Source organism: Euwallacea fornicatus, chromosome 36, assembly GCF_040115645.1.
Source record: "Euwallacea fornicatus isolate EFF26 chromosome 36, ASM4011564v1, whole genome shotgun sequence".
NCBI lineage: Eukaryota > Metazoa > Arthropoda > Insecta > Coleoptera > Curculionidae > Euwallacea > Euwallacea fornicatus.
The window spans coordinates 22,921-44,190 of NC_089576.1; the positions used below are offsets into that span (position 1 = coordinate 22,921).

Sequence of the window (21,270 nt, forward strand, 5' to 3'; positions counted from 1 at the left end):
ATTTAAACAAAAATTATTGTAATTTTGCTAAATTAAATATTGGTGATACAATGTGCCTTCGTTCATACAATGTATCTTGGTTATACAATGTATGAACTAATTTACTGTAAAGGAAATTTAAACAAAAGGTATTGTAATTTTGCTAAAATAAATATTCCCTTCCGATAAACATTTCTCACATTGTTAATAAAACAATATTCAAGACCAAATAAATCCCAAATATAAGAAAACCCTTGAAAGTATAGAAGTGGTTGCTTTCGAAAGAGCCAAAATTGACAAATGATTAGGGCTTAAACCACCGAAATGGCAGGCGCGCCCCATTCACACTTGAAACGCGAGAAAGTCCAATTTTACTTATTCTAAATTGCAATTGAAAATGATAGACCAAAGCTGACTGTACCTACCTTGGTGAAGGCTGTGGAGCCGTGGAAAAGCCCTACTTTCTCAAACATCCCAGAAATTGAAGATCCAACCGATGCTATATCTCGAAAACTCTGAAGAATAATGATAATTGCTAGCTCTAGTGGGTAGTAGAATCCTTTTCACTTCGTCGGGGTGGAATGGTTCAGTTTTAGTACTAAGAACAGAGGAATAGTTTTGGGTAAATTCAAATTGAAGGGAAACAGTCGATAAAAATAATGTAGTCCTCTATGAAAGGTCTTCTACTTTAGGACAACATCAGTGATAAGTTTTGATTGCGTTGGGAGGAAGGGAAATTTTATTATTAGTTCACAAATTTCGGGAATACGGGAGTCTACATTTTGTAAACGAGGAATCGTTGGAAGATCCTCTAGGAACGGGCTTCCTTTTTTTTCTTACCTCTTCTTTCTTCGTTCCGTAGATAGTCTTTTAATCCACAGGGATGTTACCTTTTCTTATTTATTGCTTCTCAATTTTAAATGAGATTATATTTCTATTTCAAATTTAAATTTTTAAGTTAATTCCCACTTTTCTGTTAATGAAAACACAAAACGAACTTTCGCGGTTCGATTGTTGACAAGGAATGTCTTAATTGTCATTCGATATGTTCTAATATGTTTAGTGGTGTAGTTCATAGGTTTTTTTTTCCAAATCAATCCTTCCGAATGCCTCTTTTTGGGGTGATGGGGGTGGTTCTGAAGGGGCGCAGGCCGTGTTAAATGCACCGCCTACGCCTATAGGTATGCAGGTGAAAATTCAAGTGGGAAAAAATCTGTAAGATTGCGCCCCTAGACGGCAGATGGCGCACGTAGAACTAGGAAGGGAACTGTAATTTGGTTTGAAAGAAACCTGTAAAAGATTCCGCCTCTAGGCGACAGATGGCGGGTGTGGAGACAGAAAGGAAACTGTAATTTGTACGGAGAAAAAATCGGAAGTCATAGATGGCGCCACACACGAAAAAAAATCAATAACTCTTAGATAAAGGAAAAATATCCGCTGTTCGTTTTAGAAATAAAACAAACTACCCAAAATAAAAATTTAATAAACTCTCAAAATAACCGATGATAAGAAATCGCTAGGAATTCAAATAGGAATGGATTTTTGTTTTCTTTCTCACCTTCTCCTAGTTAAAAGAGTTCTATTTGACGTTACAATTTTAATGCATGTTTAACATGGTTGCCAGGATTCTACGTCGAAGGAAGACAAGTTCATAATCAGCTGTTTCTATGTTTGGCATATTATTTATTATTTTTAGTCGTAATTTGGATTAAAAGTCGTATGCGTTCGCTTCAGACTTAACGAATTGAGTATTTCAATTTTGTTAACAAACGTATAAGACGCATATTTTCTTGCACGTTTTGTTCATTACTATAAACTCGAAGTCAAATATCTGCCGCCGCAATCATGAACATCCTCACCAAAAGCCGAAATCTGATGGTTACCGGACTAAGTATGAAACGATTAATTGCCTCGAAATCCTCAGATGAAATCAAGAAACTAGTCAGTCACGACAAAGTAGTCGTCTTTATGAAAGGTGTACCTGAACAACCCCAGTGTGGATTTAGCAATGCAGTAGTACAGATTCTAAGGATGCATGGGGTACCATATGAGTCTCACAATGTACTCACAGACGATTCTCTTAGGCAAGGTATTAAAGAATATTCAAATTGGCCTACAATTCCACAAGTGTTTATCAATGGAGAATTTGTGGGTGGATGTGATATTATGCTGCAGTTGCATCAATCAGGAGATCTTATTGAAGAATTGGAAAAAGTGGGTATTAAGAGTGCCTTGTTAGATAAATCAAAGGAGAATAAGACAGATAATGAAAAAAAATAGTGGAAAAAAGACTTATTTATAATTTTGTAAATATTAGAGTGAAGTTACCAATATTTTGTAGTTGCTCAATTGTCATTCACAAGATGATAGATAAAAATGTAAAGGCACATTACTTAATTGTCTATTATTTTACTATTTGGACACTGTTAGTATATGTCAAAAACAGGAGTACTGAATAAATAGATTTCACTGGTTTTTTAATTTATATGTTTGCCTAAAGACAGATGTTGCTGCAACAAATAGATTTAATGATTCGATACTTAATCCTTTCAAAACGACAATTAATATAAACCAAAGTCAACATTTCAATTTTTGATATTGGGAAAAGCCTCATTGAACCACAAACCTTTCCGTACATTAAGTAAAAGTGTCCCTTCTCAAAATACCTACTTATGTAAATGTCTGTGAGATAGTTGAGTACTTATAATTGTTTAAAACAAATCAACAAATTCGTTTTTTTGTTCACATTTATTAATGAGTAGGAATATAATTAACAATAATCAATTAAATAAAATTTAAGTTTTAAAAAAATGTCCAATTATCCAAGTTAGGTGAAAATAAATCACGTCATAAATTACAAACTAATAGCTTTCTATTTACAAAAGTTTTATACACTAGTTTGGCAGATTATTTATACTGGAGAAATGTACACTAACTAGATTTTTATAATTAAAAAAACTTTACACACCGTAACGTAAAATTAACTAGTTAGTAGAGTTGTATGTTAATTATACAGGTACTACAAAAGGGTAGGTATTGTTTTTACAAAATGTTGGAGGCGAAGCCGAACGTATTTAAAAAGAGCCTACTTCGAAACTTAATATATTAAACTATAGCGTAGAAACTTCATGCATATTTCCTTGTTTCAAGATAATTGTCCGTTTAGGAAATTGATTAATTATCCCTTAAAAACTGTTCTCCATAGTCGTGGAAATTGTATCCGCCCCACATATCATATACCTACCTACATGTACCAATCTCAGATTTGGCACAACATGGAAGTCCACCAGAGCAAAACGACTAAAGACATTTGTTGATTTGCTTTTGAGACTGTGGCACTTTTGGTTACATTGGAAGTAGATTTGAACTTGCTTATTTGACAGGATTGCACATTCCATATAAGAATGTCTGTTGCTTTAACTAGATCCGTTTGGAATTTATAGCCGTGGAAAGGGCAAAAATTGTCATATTTCAAATATGATTAATTTGAAACCAATTTGAATATGATATTTTTAATACGAAATACTGCTTAAATTTTGAATTTAATCTAAGTATTCAATAACAAAGAAGTTCTTGGCATCTACCTTCCGTATAACCGAGATATTACCCTCTTAAAAATATTTTAGACGAGTTGCCCTCTCCCTTTCACGTTTCCATCTTTTAAATCGTTAAATATTTCTCATTTATAATTCTTTCATAACCGATCACGCATTTCCTGGAGGACCATTATATATACCTCATATCATGATTAGTGTATGAACAAAATTTGCCTTTAGATAACTCATTATATTTTCACATCTCCACTAACTTCTCAATTGTACTAGGTATAATGAACATAGTTGCACAAAAATGTGTCTAAGCTTCCAGGAAAAAACTGTTTAAGTACATGCAATGACGGATAACATGGTCGAATTACATAAAATCCCTCTCGAGCTTTAAGGCCATCAAAAATATTACGACTTTAAAGAATGTAATCAATCGTAAAATGAATGGGGATTTTAAGGAATAGAAAAAACAACAAATGATTAAATTAAAACTTTGTTTAAGATAGAAGACGTTGTTGCTTCTTTTTCCTGCAATCCGGACAGAACCACTGACCTTTCGGAGGAACCATTATGCCCACACATTCGAAATGGAACCATTCAATTTCGCAATCATTAGAGTCACATCTGAAAAAGAAAGAACAAGAATTTTAAGAAATACGTGGGGTTCAAAAAACCTGGAAATAAATAAAATGTTTTGTCACCCCTTTCATATATAAAATTAGTCTTCATATTTTTGTCAAAAATGCAGGATCTTACCCGATCATTTCCGAAACTTCATCGTAAGGGCACCTACAATAACAATACAGCTGAGGCTGAGGTGGCCCTGCTGCGACTTGGGGCTGATAAGCTGGAAAATCGTCGACATCCGATTCATTGGAGTCAGACCCGCTGTCTTCATTCGTTGGAGGTGGGCGTGGACGTCGGGGTGTCGGTAAACGTATAGGAGGTATTGGCGGCTAAAGGAATTATAGCATGTACATATGTTTTAAGAATTCGTATCCATTTCTAAACTTAGCGAAGTTAAATTTTTATACGTAACTTGAATTTAACTTACTTTAATCTTTCTTTATTTTCAGTAAAGTTGCTATTTGTAAACCATTTCGTTCCGATTTGGTTGACATTTATGAGCACATTTGCGACGAATATCGCTATAATATTTTGTTTTTCTTTTTTTCTACAGGGTATGTCTATTATTTAATACTAACAAGTAAATACGGTTCTTCGTTGATTTTTCGCTCTTATAGCTTTTTAATGTTTATGTGAATGATCTAATGTGTATACTTATACTTACTCTTCGTCGACTCTTTTCTGAGTGGCGGCTTTTAGGTAGTTTCAAGGTTATTGGTTCAACAGTAGGGGTGCGAGGTGATGTTATCATCGGAGATGACTGAACTGATGTTTTAATGGTAATTGGCGGAACCAGCTTTGGAGAGGGCGGTGCGGGTATCGTCTAAATAATACATTTTTAATACAAGGCAATTCTTAAAACGAGGAATTTTTTTCACGAATTTTTCTATGAGTAATAATTTCTCCTTTAATGAGAAACTGGAACTAAATTTTTCAGGAGTGGCTATCAACACCTACAAAAATTCTTTACAATATTTCACGTGGTTTCTGAAAAGTTATCATTTTTTTTTGTTTTTAAACAAAACTTCAGTACTCGTTAGTTCTAAAAGTGACGAAGAGAAAAACTTTTCATTTTTTTTAAGCCTTATTTGGAGGATGTAAAGGATTTTCAAAATTTGTTAACACTACAAAATTCAACTACTTACTCTATTGACTTCCATTTTGCTCCGTTTCACTGCCTGAGGCTTATCCCCATCCTCGTCACTCGAGTATCCATAAAATTTGTTCGGTACTCTACGACGTTTGGAAGCTCGCACGCTTTTGTCCGACGCATTCGATTCTTGGCGAGTCAACGTTGAAGTATCCTGTAATTATATCATTAAGACCGTGATCTAGATTACTACGTATGGGTTAGTTTTCTAGATTATTGTCTTATTTGAATTTGAAGATATTATTGGTAATAGTTTGCAGTTTAAACAAAGCAAATAATGTATCAAATCAGACTCTTTGACATAGAGACATCAAAGAGCAAGGTTTGTTATTGCTGTTTAAAGAAATTCTTCGATATGGGCCCTGTATTTCAACATTATCGTGGGAAGTTTCGTGCAAATCAACATAATTGTGAGGAAAAGCTCTTCGCATATCCATAAGAGGAATCTAGCGGTCAAGTAGGACCGGAAAGAGAATGTTAGACAACAGGAGCACACTTGTTTCTACTTATTGGCGTATTCAAGCGTTTTTGTACAAAATATATAAGTGCACTCAATTAGAATCGTCTCAAGAAAGAGTTAAAACTTTGTAGATAAAACCTAGGAAAATTCAATTGATCATAACAAGCACACACAGGTTTTCATCTCCATTAACCTATTAAATAAGAGCGACGACAAGTGAGACGTAATGTATCACTTGATGGCTAACACTTAATTCCCCACTTCTAGGAGATTATACTAAGACACTAGATGTTGCTCGTGTGCGACCAGCTGCAAAAACTTACCGTAAATGTCGGCAGGGGCGGCGTCTGTAGGACCGTAACCGGCGAGTTTCTCATAAGTGAGAGAGTAATTGGTGCCACTGTTGGCGCCTGGCTTTCCATTTGATGGAATTGCTGGTAGTACGGCACAGTTGGCGGTGGGGCAGGCACTATAGACTCTGCATTTATTATCGCTGCAGAGTAAGTCCTCGCTTCAAGGGCGGCTTTTTTCTCGCTTCTTCGCTTCTTACGCTTTTTACTTTTTTTCTTCTTTTTGGGAACGCCTGAAAAAAATTTGGGCATCATATAGTTCTCGCGAAGCAATAAAATAAAAAGTAAAAAAAGTTGTAAATTAAAAGCTACATTATCCTTAAACTACGACTAACTTGGTTCTGCATCCATGGTTCCTTCAGGAGGTGTAGGAGGTCTACTGGTACTCTCGATAAACGAGCCGTTCGGCACCATGTTAGGTCCCATTTCGGCTAAAAGTTGAGCACGTTTTTCCTCTAAGATCTTCTTAGCAAATTTTTGTGGTTCCCTGTAACAAAAAAATTCTAAATCGAATCACGTAAGGGTAAAAGAATATACCGGGATTTTTTTTTATGATTCAGAATCAAATGTGGTAAATCATGTAATTTCCTTACCTGTCATAAAACTCCTCATCCGTTTCACTTTCAGTGGTCTCCAAGTCAGACTCCTTAATTGGCATTTCCGTCGCATCGGATTGGTTAATCATCGAGGTATCTTCCTTGGACTGTTCCGATGTTTCTCCCTTCTTATCCAATACCTTATTTCTCTCTTTTCGCTTCAGTCGCCGTTGCTGCTGCCTCTTCCTGCCCTCTTCAGTCGAACTGTCTGAATTAGAGCTGTTGGAACTAGAACTGGAACTTCCCGAACTGCTATCTGAACATGAACAACTGGAACCACATTCGCAGCTTGAATCGCTACCGCTACTTGACGAACTGCTAGAGTTTGCCCGTTTTCTTGGAGAGTTGAGTTTGGTAGTATCCGATACATAGTCAAGTGGAGGAGGCACTGCGGTTACAGGCTTAACAGTATTGTCTTCCTCACCTCCTTTCTGGAAGCAGTAGTCGTGATCTACGCTTTCGGCAGATTCCAGGGAAGGCTGTATAAATAGAGTGATTAGTTAATATAGTTGTGGAGTTCTGAATAATATAGATTTGAAGTTTGTGTCTTAGATTTTGAATAATATTAACCTTCTCATGAAATGTATTTGACATGTTCTAATTGTGATTGTTTCTAATTATTAGTGTATCTAAAGAATTATTCAAAGTTAGCCAAAGTTTTGATGTGTTTTACCATCGAATATTAAAACACAAAATTTTGGAACATACGATAATACTTCATGATTTCATCAACTAACCTTAACCTCAATTAAAGCATCCGGTGGTTGCAAAGCTGTTTCAGGGTTAGCGCTATAATCATGGTCCCTCAACGCCACCTCCAAGCTTATTCCTTCTTCGACTATGGGTATAGGAATATCTGGAACATATGTTTTATCCTCTCGTATATCTGGTTCTCCTGTAAGCATATGATCCATCTTTTCTTTGTTGGCTTGGTAAGTCTTGAAATTGTCCCAGATATCTTGCATCACCGACGAAGTATCTTCTGCAGGGGGCTGATCGTTACTTTCAGACTCCTGAGCAGTTTGTTCAGGAATAGAATCATCATTCAGCGCTAAAGCTTGTGATTGCTCTTCATCTGGTAATGTCTCTGCTATTGGAATATCCTTGGTAGTAACTAGGTTATTATCAATAGTTTCTACTTTTTCGTCAAGTTTCTCAGCGTCGCTCTCAGTATCACTGCTATCACTTTCCGAGAGGTTAAGTTCGGGTAAATCGTAAACGTCTACTTTTTGTTTCACAAGTTTTGAAGTTTCCTCGTTTTCAGCAATTTCCTCGGATTGCTTATTAGTATCATCTTTTTCGCCTTCCTCTTCTTGTAACTCACGCTCTACTTTAACCTCTTCTTCATGAACTTGGACGTCTTCGGGAGGGTCAGTGTGTCGCTTTAGATGTTTGAGCATCAGTTTTTTTGAAATAAAACTGTCTGTGCAATCTTCCCATGTACAGGGGTGTTTCTTTTCGTAGGTGTGCAACCTCTTGTGTACCTAAGGTAATAATAATTAGTGATCTAAGAAAGGAAAAAGTGATCTATTAATTAAATCCCCGTAGTAGCTATTCATAATGTCACATTAAAAATTATTTATAATTTAAGTCCGAAGGAAGCACTATTTAAAAAAATTCATAGTTCCAATTTGAAGAACACGATCATTACTTTTTAAAATTAAATTAATCTAAACTATATAGTTTACTGTCGAATTACAAGTTACTGAATCATTTTGTTTAGATTTTAAAATCATTAGCAATGATTTCACAGCTTTGGCCATTTTTCCTGCAATGCTGAAAAATGGCCAAAAAAAAAACTGTTTGTGATGAATGCCCTTGGAACTTAATAAAGTAATTATACCTACTTAATTACTTACTTTTAAAGATACTGCCCGCGAAAATGATAAATTGCATTCCTCGCAAAGAAATGAAGGTGGGGGGACGCAAAAGTGATATACATGAGGCCACTTTTTTTGGAGACATTTCTTGCAAAGGACGCTCTCAGTTCCATGCTTCCAAAACAAGTGTCTTGTAATATCCGGTTTATTTCTAGAGAAAGATAACCGTAAATTTAAAAAAACAACAGTTGACAATAATAAAGCAGAAACAAATGTGGTCCTAAAATATTCTACCTAATTACCACAGTGTACGTTACCCTTCATAAAAATTGATAAAAACGCTTTAATCAACAATTTCTAATTACTTTAGAATTGCTTATAAATCCTCCTCTGTTAAATTGCAATCTGTACTGGATCCAATCCATACGAATAAAAGAATAAACATGACTATTAAATTAATTTTATACGTAGCAGAGGAGAAATGAATATAAACCGAAGGGTAAAACTGTGTTTTCAAAGCGGTTGCTTGGTAAATACTGGACCAGTGACCAAACTCTTAAGCCAATATGCTTACCTATAGGCAATTCCACACCTATAACAAAAGTGATGTAACTTATGCTTCCATACATGGTTAGATAGTTTATTCTGATTATGACACATCTCTAGGCAAACATCACAGATATTGTGCTTCTTCCTCAAGTGCACCATTAGTCTGAAGGATGAAGGTAGATCGTCACTAACACACATACAGCATCGAAAAAGAAGATCACAGTCTAAAATGTACACCCCTGGGCACAGGTGACATATCAGTTCACTATAACTATAAAAGTTGCTTTTGCACATGATGCACAAAAGCAAGTTTTTGGAATGGAATTTGCGATTGTGAAGATACAGCTCCTTATGGACCATTGTACTGTAGTAACACTGAAAGCATTCAAAGACATGCGAAAAAGTGACAGCTTCCTGAGAGAATCCTGATTCTAAGTTGAAATATTCAGTCTCTAATTCATCCAAGGAGTCTTTGATTACAATATTAAAGCTTTCAGGTATAAGTTCCTCTTCTGTTATGCTTTTGTTTATGGCGGAGTATCGATGCTCAGTGATGGCATGGAGGCCTAGTTGTTTGCCATTTACTGCTATTCGGCGGGCATGGTTACAGTAAATACAAGTGGGAACAGTAGCTTGGAGACATTTTTGCAGTAAAATTCTGATGTCCATTTTATCCAAGGGCTGGTCTAGCTCAATTTCGACAACAGGGATTTCTGGACCAGCTACATTGTACTCAGGAATGACGGGTAACTTGTGTTCTTCATGTAAGATATTTTCCAGGTCTTCTTGACTATCTTCGACTTCTGAAAATAAATGTTTTCTGTAGAAAAAATTAGTAGAAAATCTACAAAAAGGAGTTAACCATTCACATGGAAATAGAAAAAAAAAAGATGTTAGGAATCTACTCATTGAATTAATCAGGCATGTTTATCTACAAAATAGATAAATACACATCATACTCTGCATATTCAAAAGCATAAATACATGCCACATAGCCTATAGAGGATAGAAGAAAAAGAGGAAACCTGTTGTAACTGTCTAATTCATTACCTTTATATATCATATTCTAAAACTTATATACAGGCTAGTCCTACTAAACTAGAAACTAATTATAAAAAAACACATCTTACCTGCATCAAGACCTGCATCATCTACTGGTTCATCATCTCCTGGATCACTTGCCATAGGTCCATTTTCATTTTCACTAGCAACATTATCTATATCCTGTAATGACATCTTATCACTGTCGTCACTATCTTCTGGATTGTCTGTATATATTCCAGGTTTAGGTAATTTTAGAGACAGTTTTGGCACTTTCCTCGTTTCAACAGGCTCCTCGACATATGTTGAAAAGTCCTCTGTTCTTCCAAAAGTATCCATAGACACATCCATAGTGTGATCCTGGTCCTGGCTGTCTTCACAGTTACCTGAAAAGCCTAGAGTATCATGTTCATGTGAATCTGCTTTGTTAGTTATTGAATTGCCATTTGCTTCAGTCTCTGTGGTATTTTGCATATTGGCACCATAGTCTTCACTTTTACTACTGCAGCTGTCACTATCTGAATTATTTGACAAATCCATCTCAGCTTCTTCTGGTTTTGCATTGTTATGGGCTACCTGTTCAGGTGTAGCTTTTACACTTTCAGCTAATCTTGAATTCTCAATGGGAGTTTTATTGAGACTTTTATCATCACAGACATAATCCTCACTTTCAGTTCTATGATTATCATGAGGAGATTTTGTTTGAGTAATATCATTAGACCCAGTTCCAAAATCTCCAGTAACATGACATTCTGGAGGAATAACTTGTTTAACTTGCTTTGGCTTGCTTTTTGCCACAGGTTTTGTGCACTTATGATAGAAAAAGTCATCTCTTTCATTAAATTCCTGATTGCACTCGCAACAAACTAAATAACATGCTTCATTATAAGTATTATAAAAATCCTCTAATGTGTTTTTAGTACCAGGTTCAATGTTGTGCCTTGACTCAATATGTTGGCATAAATCTTCTAACACAGAAAACATACCCAAACAATACAAGCATATATAGCGCTTGTGAAACTCCAACATGTGTATATACAAATTCCAGTTTTCATAATAAGTGCCACATGCCGAGCATAAAAAAACCTTCCTTGTTAATTTAAATCCTGATACATTTCCATTTTCACTACATTTTTCTGAATGTTGAATGGCAGTGCACTGTAAAAAGTGGTCTTGAAGAGACAACAATGTTTCAAAGCCCGATTTGCTACATTTTGGGCATTTAAATTGAATTGCTGGCTGAAGACCTAAATATTGTGCATATTCTGTTAATTTTGGTTTGGCATTAATTGAAGGTTTTAAGGTACTGTTACAAGAGGTTTCACAAGTCAAAGTCTCACAAGTGTTTGGCTGATGCAGTTGCGATAGCTCAAATAGAGACTGCTGAAAGTATGGATTTGAGTGAGCTATAAATTCTTGGTTGATTTGCACTATATTGTCTGATTGGGACACATCACACTCTACCTCAGGTTCACTAATCGCTTCTTCACTATTTACACTCAAGTTGTCACTAGTTTGCGTGTTTTCACTTGACAAAATCCCTGGGCACTCTTGAGGCACCTCACTTGGAAGTAATGACAGTGGCGTCCTCTCATCATTTCCATCATCTGGAGGCTCATACTCATTGTAAACTTGTTCACTATTTGTCTCACATCTGAGAGGGGACATAAAGGTATTTGAAACAGTTTGGTGAGGGGACACTATATCACTTTCGTTTGCAACTAGCATACTACTTTTCTTAAGCCTTCTGATTTGGCTTTTAACCTTAGTTCTCCTTTTTGGTTTAGGGACACTTTCATCAATAACCAAGGCATCACTTTCTGAGCTGTCTTTCTCCAAGCCATCTCTGGTGTTTTCTCCATTTACTTGAAGAGAATGTATGGTCTGATTGTTTTCATTATTTTCAGTCACAAGGTCATCTGGAAAATTGGCCATTGTTGAGAGTTCAGGTCCACTTTTAATGTACTTAGATGGCAAATTAGGAAAGGAAACATCCAACCCATGTTCCATGCCGAAATATGGAGTTTCTTTATGGCTCCTGAAATGCAATTAAATTTTATTTAGTTTAGAATCTTAACTGTTTTGTTGTCTTAAAGACATCTTTCTCTACTGCTGAGATGCCCATAAGAACATACAATATCTGATTTGATAACATTGCACAAATTTTAAATTAAGACATACTTAATTGACTAGAAAAATTTCAGCCACTTACTAGCATATTTTGCAACCAGTGTTCCACATTTAAAAATAAAGGTTCCCACAAATTTTCTTAAAGCATCTTTGGCGGAATTCGATTTGTTCTTTACGAGGTTAACAATAAAATGGCGCTTCCTGTACGAGCAGTGGCAGTCGGCATTTCTACAGGCAGGGAGGGCTCGAACTGTTTTATTGGCATGAGAATCGTTTAATGGCCTGAATTTTGCAAGAAGGGAAAATATCGTAATTATTAGGCCTTTAATAGGATGCTGAAGTTATCCAAACGTTACATTATGAAACAAATATCTCCATCTTTCCATTGTTTGTCTTAGGGATTTCGGAGAAATGTCGATACCTTCGGATATCGATATTTGTATTGCAATATGTCGATAGTATTATCGATATTTGCCTCGATTTCTCGGATCACTGTATCGATATTGAGACCTAACCATCATCATCACCTAGGCTATGTTTTTGTTCTGGTAATTTCGGCTTAATACATAGTACCCTTCCACTCCAAAAATAAGACCAATTTAATTTTAGTAGAATGCCAGTAATTGATTTAAACGGGCTCAAAATGTCTGCTCACCATTTTCATCGATTGCCTATTTGTCTACTGTTTACGCAAAATTTCAATAATTCCCGATATCGACAGCTTTACTTTGCTCTATTTACTCTGTTATGATCTAAGAAGACGAAGAAAAAATTCCTACGAATTTGTTTGGTTGACAGATAACAATGACACGACGAGATGATGTGCTTCTTTGACATGTGTCTTTATTGGTCAGAAAAGATATAGATTATTTGAAACATTTTTTGGAACAATTTCTTTCCGAACCAGTTACTCCAGAATTTTTTTGTATATAGAAAGAATTATTTTGGGTTCTGAAATATTTAGGAAGAAACATCCTTATCTTGGATTGTGCTAGATCGAGCGAAGTAAAAAAAAATTAATTCAAAATATTTTTAATAAGTAGTTAAATAAGAACGTTGGACGGGAGGGCGATTTGTTCACCTATCAGCTATGAATGTTTATTACTAATCAGTATAAACACTTCTAAAACAGTAGCAAATATGAACAAATTTGGTAAAACCTGTGCTTTTGTATATTAAAATTCAGAATTATAGTTGAGGAATTCGTATCCAAGGCCAGTTATATTTAATATAATAATTCTTTACGATTCAGTTGTAATTTAGCACCACCAGTAAAAACATTTTATCTGCAAAATAGAAATTCGTGCCTTTCAGCTCATGATATTATGTGGTATAAAAATATTGTGCTATGGATTGTTATAAGTTTCCATTCTTTTAACGATATTGAATTCATTACTAAGGTGTATGTAATGGTTCCATTCATTTTTCGTATTGATATCATCATATAACACATTGTTTTAAAACATATGTAAGTAAGAGAATTCACATTAAAAATTTTAAAGTTCCTTGTGTTATTTTTTTTATCCATTACGAATAGAAGTAAGCAACGCACTGTTGCCGTTTTTGCTTTACTGCTTGACAATATAGGTGCTGGTCGATGTCAAACTGTACACCATGATATTGTGGCATGAATGTCAAAACAACTACAAGACATTAAATTTAAATGTAAATAAAATAAAGGGAGAAAATTAATTCAATTGCCTGCATTGAATTAATACAAGTAAAATCAATCAATTCTAATGGCGGGCTGCATTCCATGTTTCATAATCCCACTGCTGCTCTTTATCTTTCATAGATATATTCAGCCCATACTACTACGTTTCTGGAATCCTTGGGAAAAAGCTGGAAAACAAGATGGGGAGAAGTGTAAATTTAACTGTGACTGCAGTTGGAACAAGAATACTTCAGAGACTGATGATTCTAAGAAAAGTGGAGGTCCAACCAGTAAAGATAGTCTTTCAGAAGATGGAACAAAAAGTATTGCAGTAACTTCTATAGATACAGATAAGAAGGATTTGTAAAAAGATTTGTATGCAGTGAATATTTGAGTATGTTTTTTGGGTTTTATAATGGTTTATATTTCTTATTATTGTTGATTAAAGCAATGTTAATTTAGTATCTGCTAATGCTGGGTTTAGATGGTCTATAATATAACATGTAAGAATTGCATAAAAATCAAAAAACTTTTCACCACTTTTAGTTAAACCACTCTATATGAGCCCAGCTTGAGGAGTATTGTAATGTAAGAGGTTATTAAAGGATCTAATAGATATTTGCATTAGGTGCCTAAATCTGAATATGGAGTTTTTTTTATCCAGACCAGAGTTGACTATTCATGTATAAATCGAATGTATGAATGAAAGTGAATGCTTCATTATCTACTATACTTTAATTCATTAAATTGGCTTATCAACAACTACTAAAGCCGAGATTTTGCTCCTGATAATTTTTATCTCCTCATACTCTCTTCTTGTGCCACTCAATCTAATAGGAAATCACTCAATTTACATTTTCATGATTTTGATGCAAGTAGGTCTTATGACAAGAATTATTTGACAGGCAACAAAGTATCTGGATAAATTGGAGGTCATATACCTGTTATTAATAAATTATGAGGATATTCATTCTATTTTTTCTACCTGTTTACAGCTTATTATTAACGACTTCATCCTTTTTAATTTTTTCGTGTTAATTACACTGAATAATTGCCAGGTGATTTGGACTAATTTGTTTTTTCTTGGTTATTAATGCTTTAAAATGTTTATTTAGCCACCATATCTTCAACTCATTTATCACTGTTGTTAGGTTGAATAAATAAATATTTATTGTATAAGTGATCTTATAAAAAGTTTTGTGTTGCCGGTTTTCTTGTTGGTCAGTATTTATACATACAGTGAGTCAAAGCCAAACGTTGCTCATTAAACGAAAATACATTTTTAACATTATTTCTGGCATTTTTCATAAAGATTTTACATCTTGAAAATGTTTATTAATTAATCTTCTCTCATCAATAGATGTTTGCCCACGCTGACGATCCATTTTGACTTATTTTACCATCAAAATTCCTTGAGTGAAAACAATTAGGCTTTCCTTATGCGAAGTTTTTCCTTGGCCCTTTATGCTCGCTATACAGTATTGAAGTTGTTAAAAACAATAAATAGCATTGGTGTTTTTCGACACATTTTAAGAACATTTTGCAATGATGCATAGCTCAATGAAACGCACTTTTTCAATAATTTGGTCATAGGCACATCCCCCCTACACACAACTTTTTTTGGCAATGTGTTTAATTTTTTTAAATAAATATTTCTTTATCTTAAATTTTAAATTCTTGTACAATTTTAATTTACCTCTTACTTTAGAACATATTCCAGCATGTTGCTTCTCAATTTATAAACATTTTTTAATTATTTCAATCTCTAAAATCACCTTCTGAAATATTTCAACGTAATGTCCGGATATTATGTATATGTCGGGGTATCGTTAGGAATTTTCTCCATCATCAATAATTTTAATGTTTTTATATATTAATTGATAGTAAGGCAAGGCTAACGAATTCAGTACTACCCGACCGCTACTTTGCCCTTCTTTCTAATTACTGCCTTCTTCATTTTTCTCATTCCCCGTGATCCTCTCGGCTGAAGGGAATGGTACCTGTTCCTCCTGGTTTTCCCACGGACCAAAATTTCACACACGGCCCTTAATTGCATCGGTAATGGTGACCTTGTTCGACAGTGCTTTGTTTCCACGATAAACCTGTCAGCCCGCTTTTCAACCTTATTGCTAACTCAAATTTTACATTTCTAAACTTAAGAACTAACAAATCTCCGACATATATACATATATACAGGGTGTTTTAAAACTATAGGATCAAATTCTTAGAGATTGTTCAGTGCAAAAATAGAAGACATTTGAGCATGAGAAACTCATATTCAGAAATATTTCCATAAAGCGGTACACTCTTATGGCGCTTTAAGACAGTTATGTGCCAAAATGTTTTATCGAGCTTTAGTACGTTTTATTATAAATTCGTGTGAGATACCTTTTTAGATTAAAGACTTCTAATAAATGATTTGGCATTGACCAAACCAATTTTCCCGCTAGATTATTCGATATTTGTGGCCATTGTTCTGAGATAACCCGTTTTAAATCCATTTTATTGTGAATTATATGTTTCCGAATTTGTTTTTTGAAATAATCCCCATAAATGTTCTATTGGGTTGATGTCGGGATATTGGGGAGGTGTTTCGAATACATGAGGGCAATTGAGGATTAGCCACTCACGTACTGTGTAGGCTCTATGATTAGTATTATTATTCTACTGGAAATAATAATTTACTCCCAACTCTAATTTATCCACACTTAATTTTAAATTTCCTTTTAAATATACTGTTTAATTCATTATTTCGTCGATTACTATTAAATTGCCTGCATGTTTGCAATACCAAACCATTAATTCGTCTACTCTATAGTTAAGGGGTGAAATTGTTTTTTCGGATTTAGTACCTCCTAATTTTATCGACACTTCCATCCTTCCAAACGATTTTTTTTCACAAAATTTTGGCTCAACTGCAGTGTATTTTTCAGCAAATTCAAGATATCTTCCCGTATGAAGTGATTATCGGATTGTTTCTTCAACAGTAGTTCCAAAGGGCTGCTCTAATTTTGATTCCAATTTTGGGACACTTTTCTTCGGGTCTGTCTTAAGTTCATGAAAAACGTATCTTGGTTCACTCTCTAGCTTTTTTGGGCGTTTACTTTCTGATTTATTCTCACTTCTGTTTTGGTATTTGAATTTATTTACAAATTTTTGAATGGTCGACCGACTTTTTTTAGGAATTTTTGAAATTTTCGTTTAAGACTTTCTTTCTTCATTTAAATTAATAATAATTTGTTGCTCCTCTTGATTTAGGCCTGTTCTGTATTGATTGTTTATAATAAAATGGCGCATTAAAGTAAACCAATTGAGAAATTGAGCGCTAAAGTGAACCATTAAGGATACATTTTCTATGCGTTAAACAAACATGTCAGTACTCAGTCGGTGGAAATATAATTTAAATGGGAAGATGTAGAAAATGTCTAGAAGTCTCGGCCATTTTTTTGCACAGGGGTAAGCTGAGTTCCGAGATTCTTAAAAACATTAAGTGTCCTGAATTTAAAGTTATTATTAAGTTGTTTATTAAAACTGTTCGGTGTCAATAGAAAACAATAACGTAAAATACTCGTTTTCACACTGTCTCATGCTGGGTCCACATCTAATCAACAAAATTGCAACTTCATCTTGCTCAACAATTTAACGACAAAGCGGCAACCTTTCGGATACTTTCATGAGTCATTTCTGTTTTGTCTGCATATTTTGCAACAATTTCGAGTTCCGTCTCTTGTCGGTAAATATCAAAAGGTTTTTGTTTCATTCGCTATATTGAGAACTGCGTCGTTCCAAAGTGGACGTGGAAACGAAATAAAAATTTCCCTTGTCTCATGAATGTTCATTTAGTACTAGTTGCAGAGGGAAGGCGGAAAAAGCAAAGTAGAGAGTTGAAGAAACATGTAAATTAATTGAATTGCCTGAACTTTCGCTAGATAAAACGCGCGCTTCTTCACGATTTTTTTTCCATTGATGTAGATCCACCCCCAAACCATCTTTTCTTTCGTTTTCGTTCAAGGCTTTTGCTTTAGAATTACAAAAACGACGAGGAAATATGTTTAGAGTGTGTACTGCAACAAGTGAACTCAAACTTTAAGTGTAAAGTTATTTCAGATAAACACTTTACGGTGTGGAGACGGTTGCGAAATTGTCTTTTTGCTAAAAAAAAAAATCATTTAGAAATTGTGTTTATCTGGACCGTTCGATGTTGACCCGGCATTAAGAGAATTCCAAAAGGCTATCATTAACAAAAACCTCTCAACTGGCGGAGAACAGTAAACGTAGGGCGTAAATTGAGTCATTTATTAGTTCACATCAAACATAGGTTTAACAGATGGGTTAATTCTAGATATGTCATTGATATTTCAAACGCCTACTAGATGTTTTTTAAAAATCGAAGAAGCTGAGTTCTGGTGCTGCGTAACAGATGAAAATTTTCTTATTGAATTCCAGCCAAAACTATTCCTTTAATTCAATCTCAAACGCGCTGGATATCGACGGTTCTGCAAAAAATAAAATAAAAACGTCATCTAAAAATAAAATAATATTGCATTACCTTATCAATCTTACATCCATATTATGGCGAATGCGCCAGACCCACGCGTCATTCGCCAGTATGCGAACGATTCACCATTGTCTGAACAACTTTCATAGGTGATTATGACTTTTTGCTCTTACATGCGATCCTGATGATCAGCATTGTTCAATTTTATGAAATCTCAGATATTTCAAAATTCTCCTAAAAAATATGCAGACCTGAGATGGAAACAGGCTGCTGACGCGTTTTACACATACAGAGTATCTAAAAAAAAAATAGAGGAAGCTATAAGTCAGTGGTTTATAACGTAAAGTCGCCCTTATGTATTGAAATTACATTATTCTTCCTTATAATTTTCTATGAGCAGTTATGCTGCAAGTGTGATTATTGTAAATTAGTTCTTTAATACAATAAACATATTTATTAGCGTCGTTATTGACGACAATTATAGAGTGTCTATTTCAACTGAAATTATTTAAACACGAACATTTAATTTACAGATATGCTTGAAACATAGTCGCAAAGCAGTAAGAACTCTGGTTAAGCAGTGCGTCTTTAATCTACATATTTTTGTAATAGAGGAGTACTTAATTGTAATAAATTTGAACGTTTAGAAAACAACTCAGGACGCTATGGATCTTCAAAAAAGCCGAAAAAATCACTAGAAGACTTCGATGAAAATATATAACTCAAGATATTGCTTAGTGTAAAGGGAAATCCAAAAATATTAGTAAGCGAAATTTCTAAGGCGTTTAACTCGTTGAAAGAATTTTGAAGAAACACAAACACCATCTTCATTCTAATCGATGATTTCAATTCTGCAATAATTTCCTTAACTACCTACAAGTTGATCCACCTTTCTACGCAAAAACTATTTGGTCCCACCAATGCACTTTCAACAACAATAGAGTTTTTAACAGAAATATTAATCGACATTGAAGATAAAAAAATCTTCGATTTATAGTAGCAAATAATGTTTTAAGAAGATCTAGTCTCAATGTTTGGTGTGGATTTTTTTTATTAGTTGGTTGTTCATTTTTTATTAATGGAACATTAAACAAAGCGAGATACCACGAACTGTTAACCGGTCATATTAATAGTTTGATTGACAATTTACCTTTTGCGGAATTAAACGGCATTTATTTTCGAGAAGATCGTGGGACATCTCATAATGCCAGAATAAATGTTAAATTGTTAAATGTCCGATTTCAGGAAAAATGGATAGGAACTAATGGTCCAGCTCGTTGACCAGCTCGTCTAACGGATCTTTCACCGTTAGATTTTTAACTATGGGGCTACCTTCGAGATAAAGTCAAATTCGGAAAAAAAGTAGAGGCCTTTTTAACTTCAAATAAGTTTAATTCATTAAAAAAATATTATTTGTTTGATAATTTAAAGGAATAAAAAAATATTCCAAAAATTTCTGTTAATGATTGGTAGAAAACTACCAATAAAATAATCGATTTTGATGAACTTATGATAGTTAAAGACCCTTATGATTATTACCTATAATTTTCATTCCATTATATTAATCAGAAAGTTATTTTAAAAAATATCCATATGATACGATTCTTTTGGACGATCATATCTCAGTAACGGTGCTCATTCGGACCAATGTTTATAAAAACTATTTTCACTCTTTTGGTTTTACTTTCACCTCCTTAAGTTTTGTACCAACTTTTCGAAACACCCTATATATTAGACCTCATTAACGGAGCATAAGTTTTTTGTGACCCTGTGCAAAATTGCGTTCAAATAAAATTGCCTTGTAAGAGTCTCCCTTTTTGAGATATTCGCAGTTCAAATTACAAAAAATGCCGTGTTTTTGATGTAAATTGTCCAATATTTTGCTACAGCTTCCTTTGATTTATCTCGTCGGGTAATGGTCTACGAAGCAATCAATAGGATCAAAGGTCCTAAAAAAATTTTTTTGGGGCCTCTGATCATAGAATTTACTTATGTTAGAATAACAATTTAATTGAAACTGGCAGAAGGAAAATAATACACATTAAACTCTTGTTCTGAAATTAATATCTCAAAGATGTGTTTGTATTGTGGTACGAAATTCTAATACGAGATCAACAATTCGAAAACAAATTAATGATTAAGCTCAAGTTGATAAGATATATCCGAAGATTTTCAAATTGAATGAGATACACGTGCAAGATAGTTTACTTCGTTTGTTGCACCAAAAAGTTCTGAGAATATCCCCAAAATCCTTTTAGTAGTTCGTTTTTAAGCTTGTCAAAATTAGTGCGTGAGCGCAGCATGGCCAAAATTGGCATTAGTGGAATCTTCATAGTTTCATGTCATATCCTGACAGAATTTTTTCACTTGAATGTATTAGTAGCGATTTGGTACACAATTGATACACGCTGTAAATTCACTTTTTAATCAAATCGATTGGTAGATGCTGATTATCCTAAAAAAATGTTTTTAATGTATTTTTAATGAAAACGTATCTGTCTTATTTTTCTATGACAAATTTGGTTGTTTATCTAGGCTCGATTGTACAGGGTGCGTCAATAAAATCACAAAGTAACTTAATGAATTCTGTTTAAAATTTTCTTTTAAACTGAATGAATATGTTATGTGATATGGTTATTAAAATATTCATATTTTGAAAATGTGTAGAGACCTACAGGACCCTTAAAAAAGTATGGTTTTCAAAAGTTACATTTTTTAAATGGCACACACTGCATTTGAGTAGTCTATTGTGTTCTAATCTTAATTATGAACCTTTTTTATGTGTAGTTGAACATATATATATATATATCTTATGGTTTAGGAGATATCGTAACTTTTTTCGGAAATTTGTCGTTTTCAAGCACTTACTTA

General features: G+C 34.2%; 3 protein-coding genes across 3 annotated transcripts; 2 read left to right on the forward strand and 1 right to left on the reverse strand.

Annotated features, from left to right (window-relative positions):
- Window positions 1-1,616: 1,616 nt before the first annotated feature.
- Grx5 (Glutaredoxin 5) lies at window positions 1,617-2,460 on the forward strand. The gene has a single exon (XM_066300146.1). The coding sequence runs from the start codon at window positions 1,825-1,827 to the stop codon at window positions 2,257-2,259; it is 435 nt and encodes a 144-aa protein (XP_066156243.1). The 5' UTR covers window positions 1,617-1,824; the 3' UTR covers window positions 2,260-2,460.
- A 248-nt stretch (window positions 2,461-2,708) lies between these two features.
- On the reverse strand, window positions 2,709-12,640 carry MESR4 (misexpression suppressor of ras 4). The gene is made up of 12 exons (XM_066300145.1): window positions 12,330-12,640; window positions 10,207-12,155; window positions 9,102-9,879; window positions 8,567-8,738; window positions 7,445-8,191; window positions 6,705-7,186; window positions 6,447-6,598; window positions 6,085-6,344; window positions 5,297-5,455; window positions 4,816-4,974; window positions 4,281-4,480; window positions 2,709-4,148 (listed from the first exon to the last, which is right to left on the reverse strand). Exons 2-12 carry the CDS (start codon window positions 12,125-12,127, stop codon window positions 4,022-4,024), a joined length of 5,157 nt encoding a protein of 1,718 aa, XP_066156242.1. The 5' UTR covers window positions 12,128-12,155; window positions 12,330-12,640; the 3' UTR covers window positions 2,709-4,021.
- Window positions 12,641-13,860: 1,220 nt separating this feature from the next.
- LOC136349064 (UPF0729 protein GD16342) lies at window positions 13,861-14,544 on the forward strand. Its single transcript, XM_066300351.1, has one exon. It carries the CDS (start codon window positions 13,987-13,989, stop codon window positions 14,266-14,268), a length of 282 nt encoding a protein of 93 aa, XP_066156448.1. The 5' UTR covers window positions 13,861-13,986; the 3' UTR covers window positions 14,269-14,544.
- Window positions 14,545-21,270: the final 6,726 nt, after the last annotated feature.

Bases quoted from the DNA above. Each gene is read 5' to 3' on its own strand.
- MESR4 (XM_066300145.1), bottom strand. From the start codon at position 12,127: ATGGAACATGGGTTGGATGTTTCCTTTCCTAATTTGCCATCTAAGTAC. The intron at 7,187-7,444 runs GTTAGTTGATGA...CTATTTATACAG, and splicing joins ATGCTTTAATTGAGGTTAAG to CCTTCCCTGGAATCTGCCGA. The intron at 4,975-5,296 runs GTAAGTAGTTGA...TGTATTATTTAG, and splicing joins GCAAAATGGAAGTCAATAGA to ACGATACCCGCACCGCCCTC.
- Grx5 (XM_066300146.1), top strand. From the start codon at position 1,825: ATGAACATCCTCACCAAAAGCCGAAATCTGATGGTTACCGGACTAAGT.
- LOC136349064 (XM_066300351.1), top strand. From the start codon at position 13,987: ATGGCGGGCTGCATTCCATGTTTCATAATCCCACTGCTGCTCTTTATC.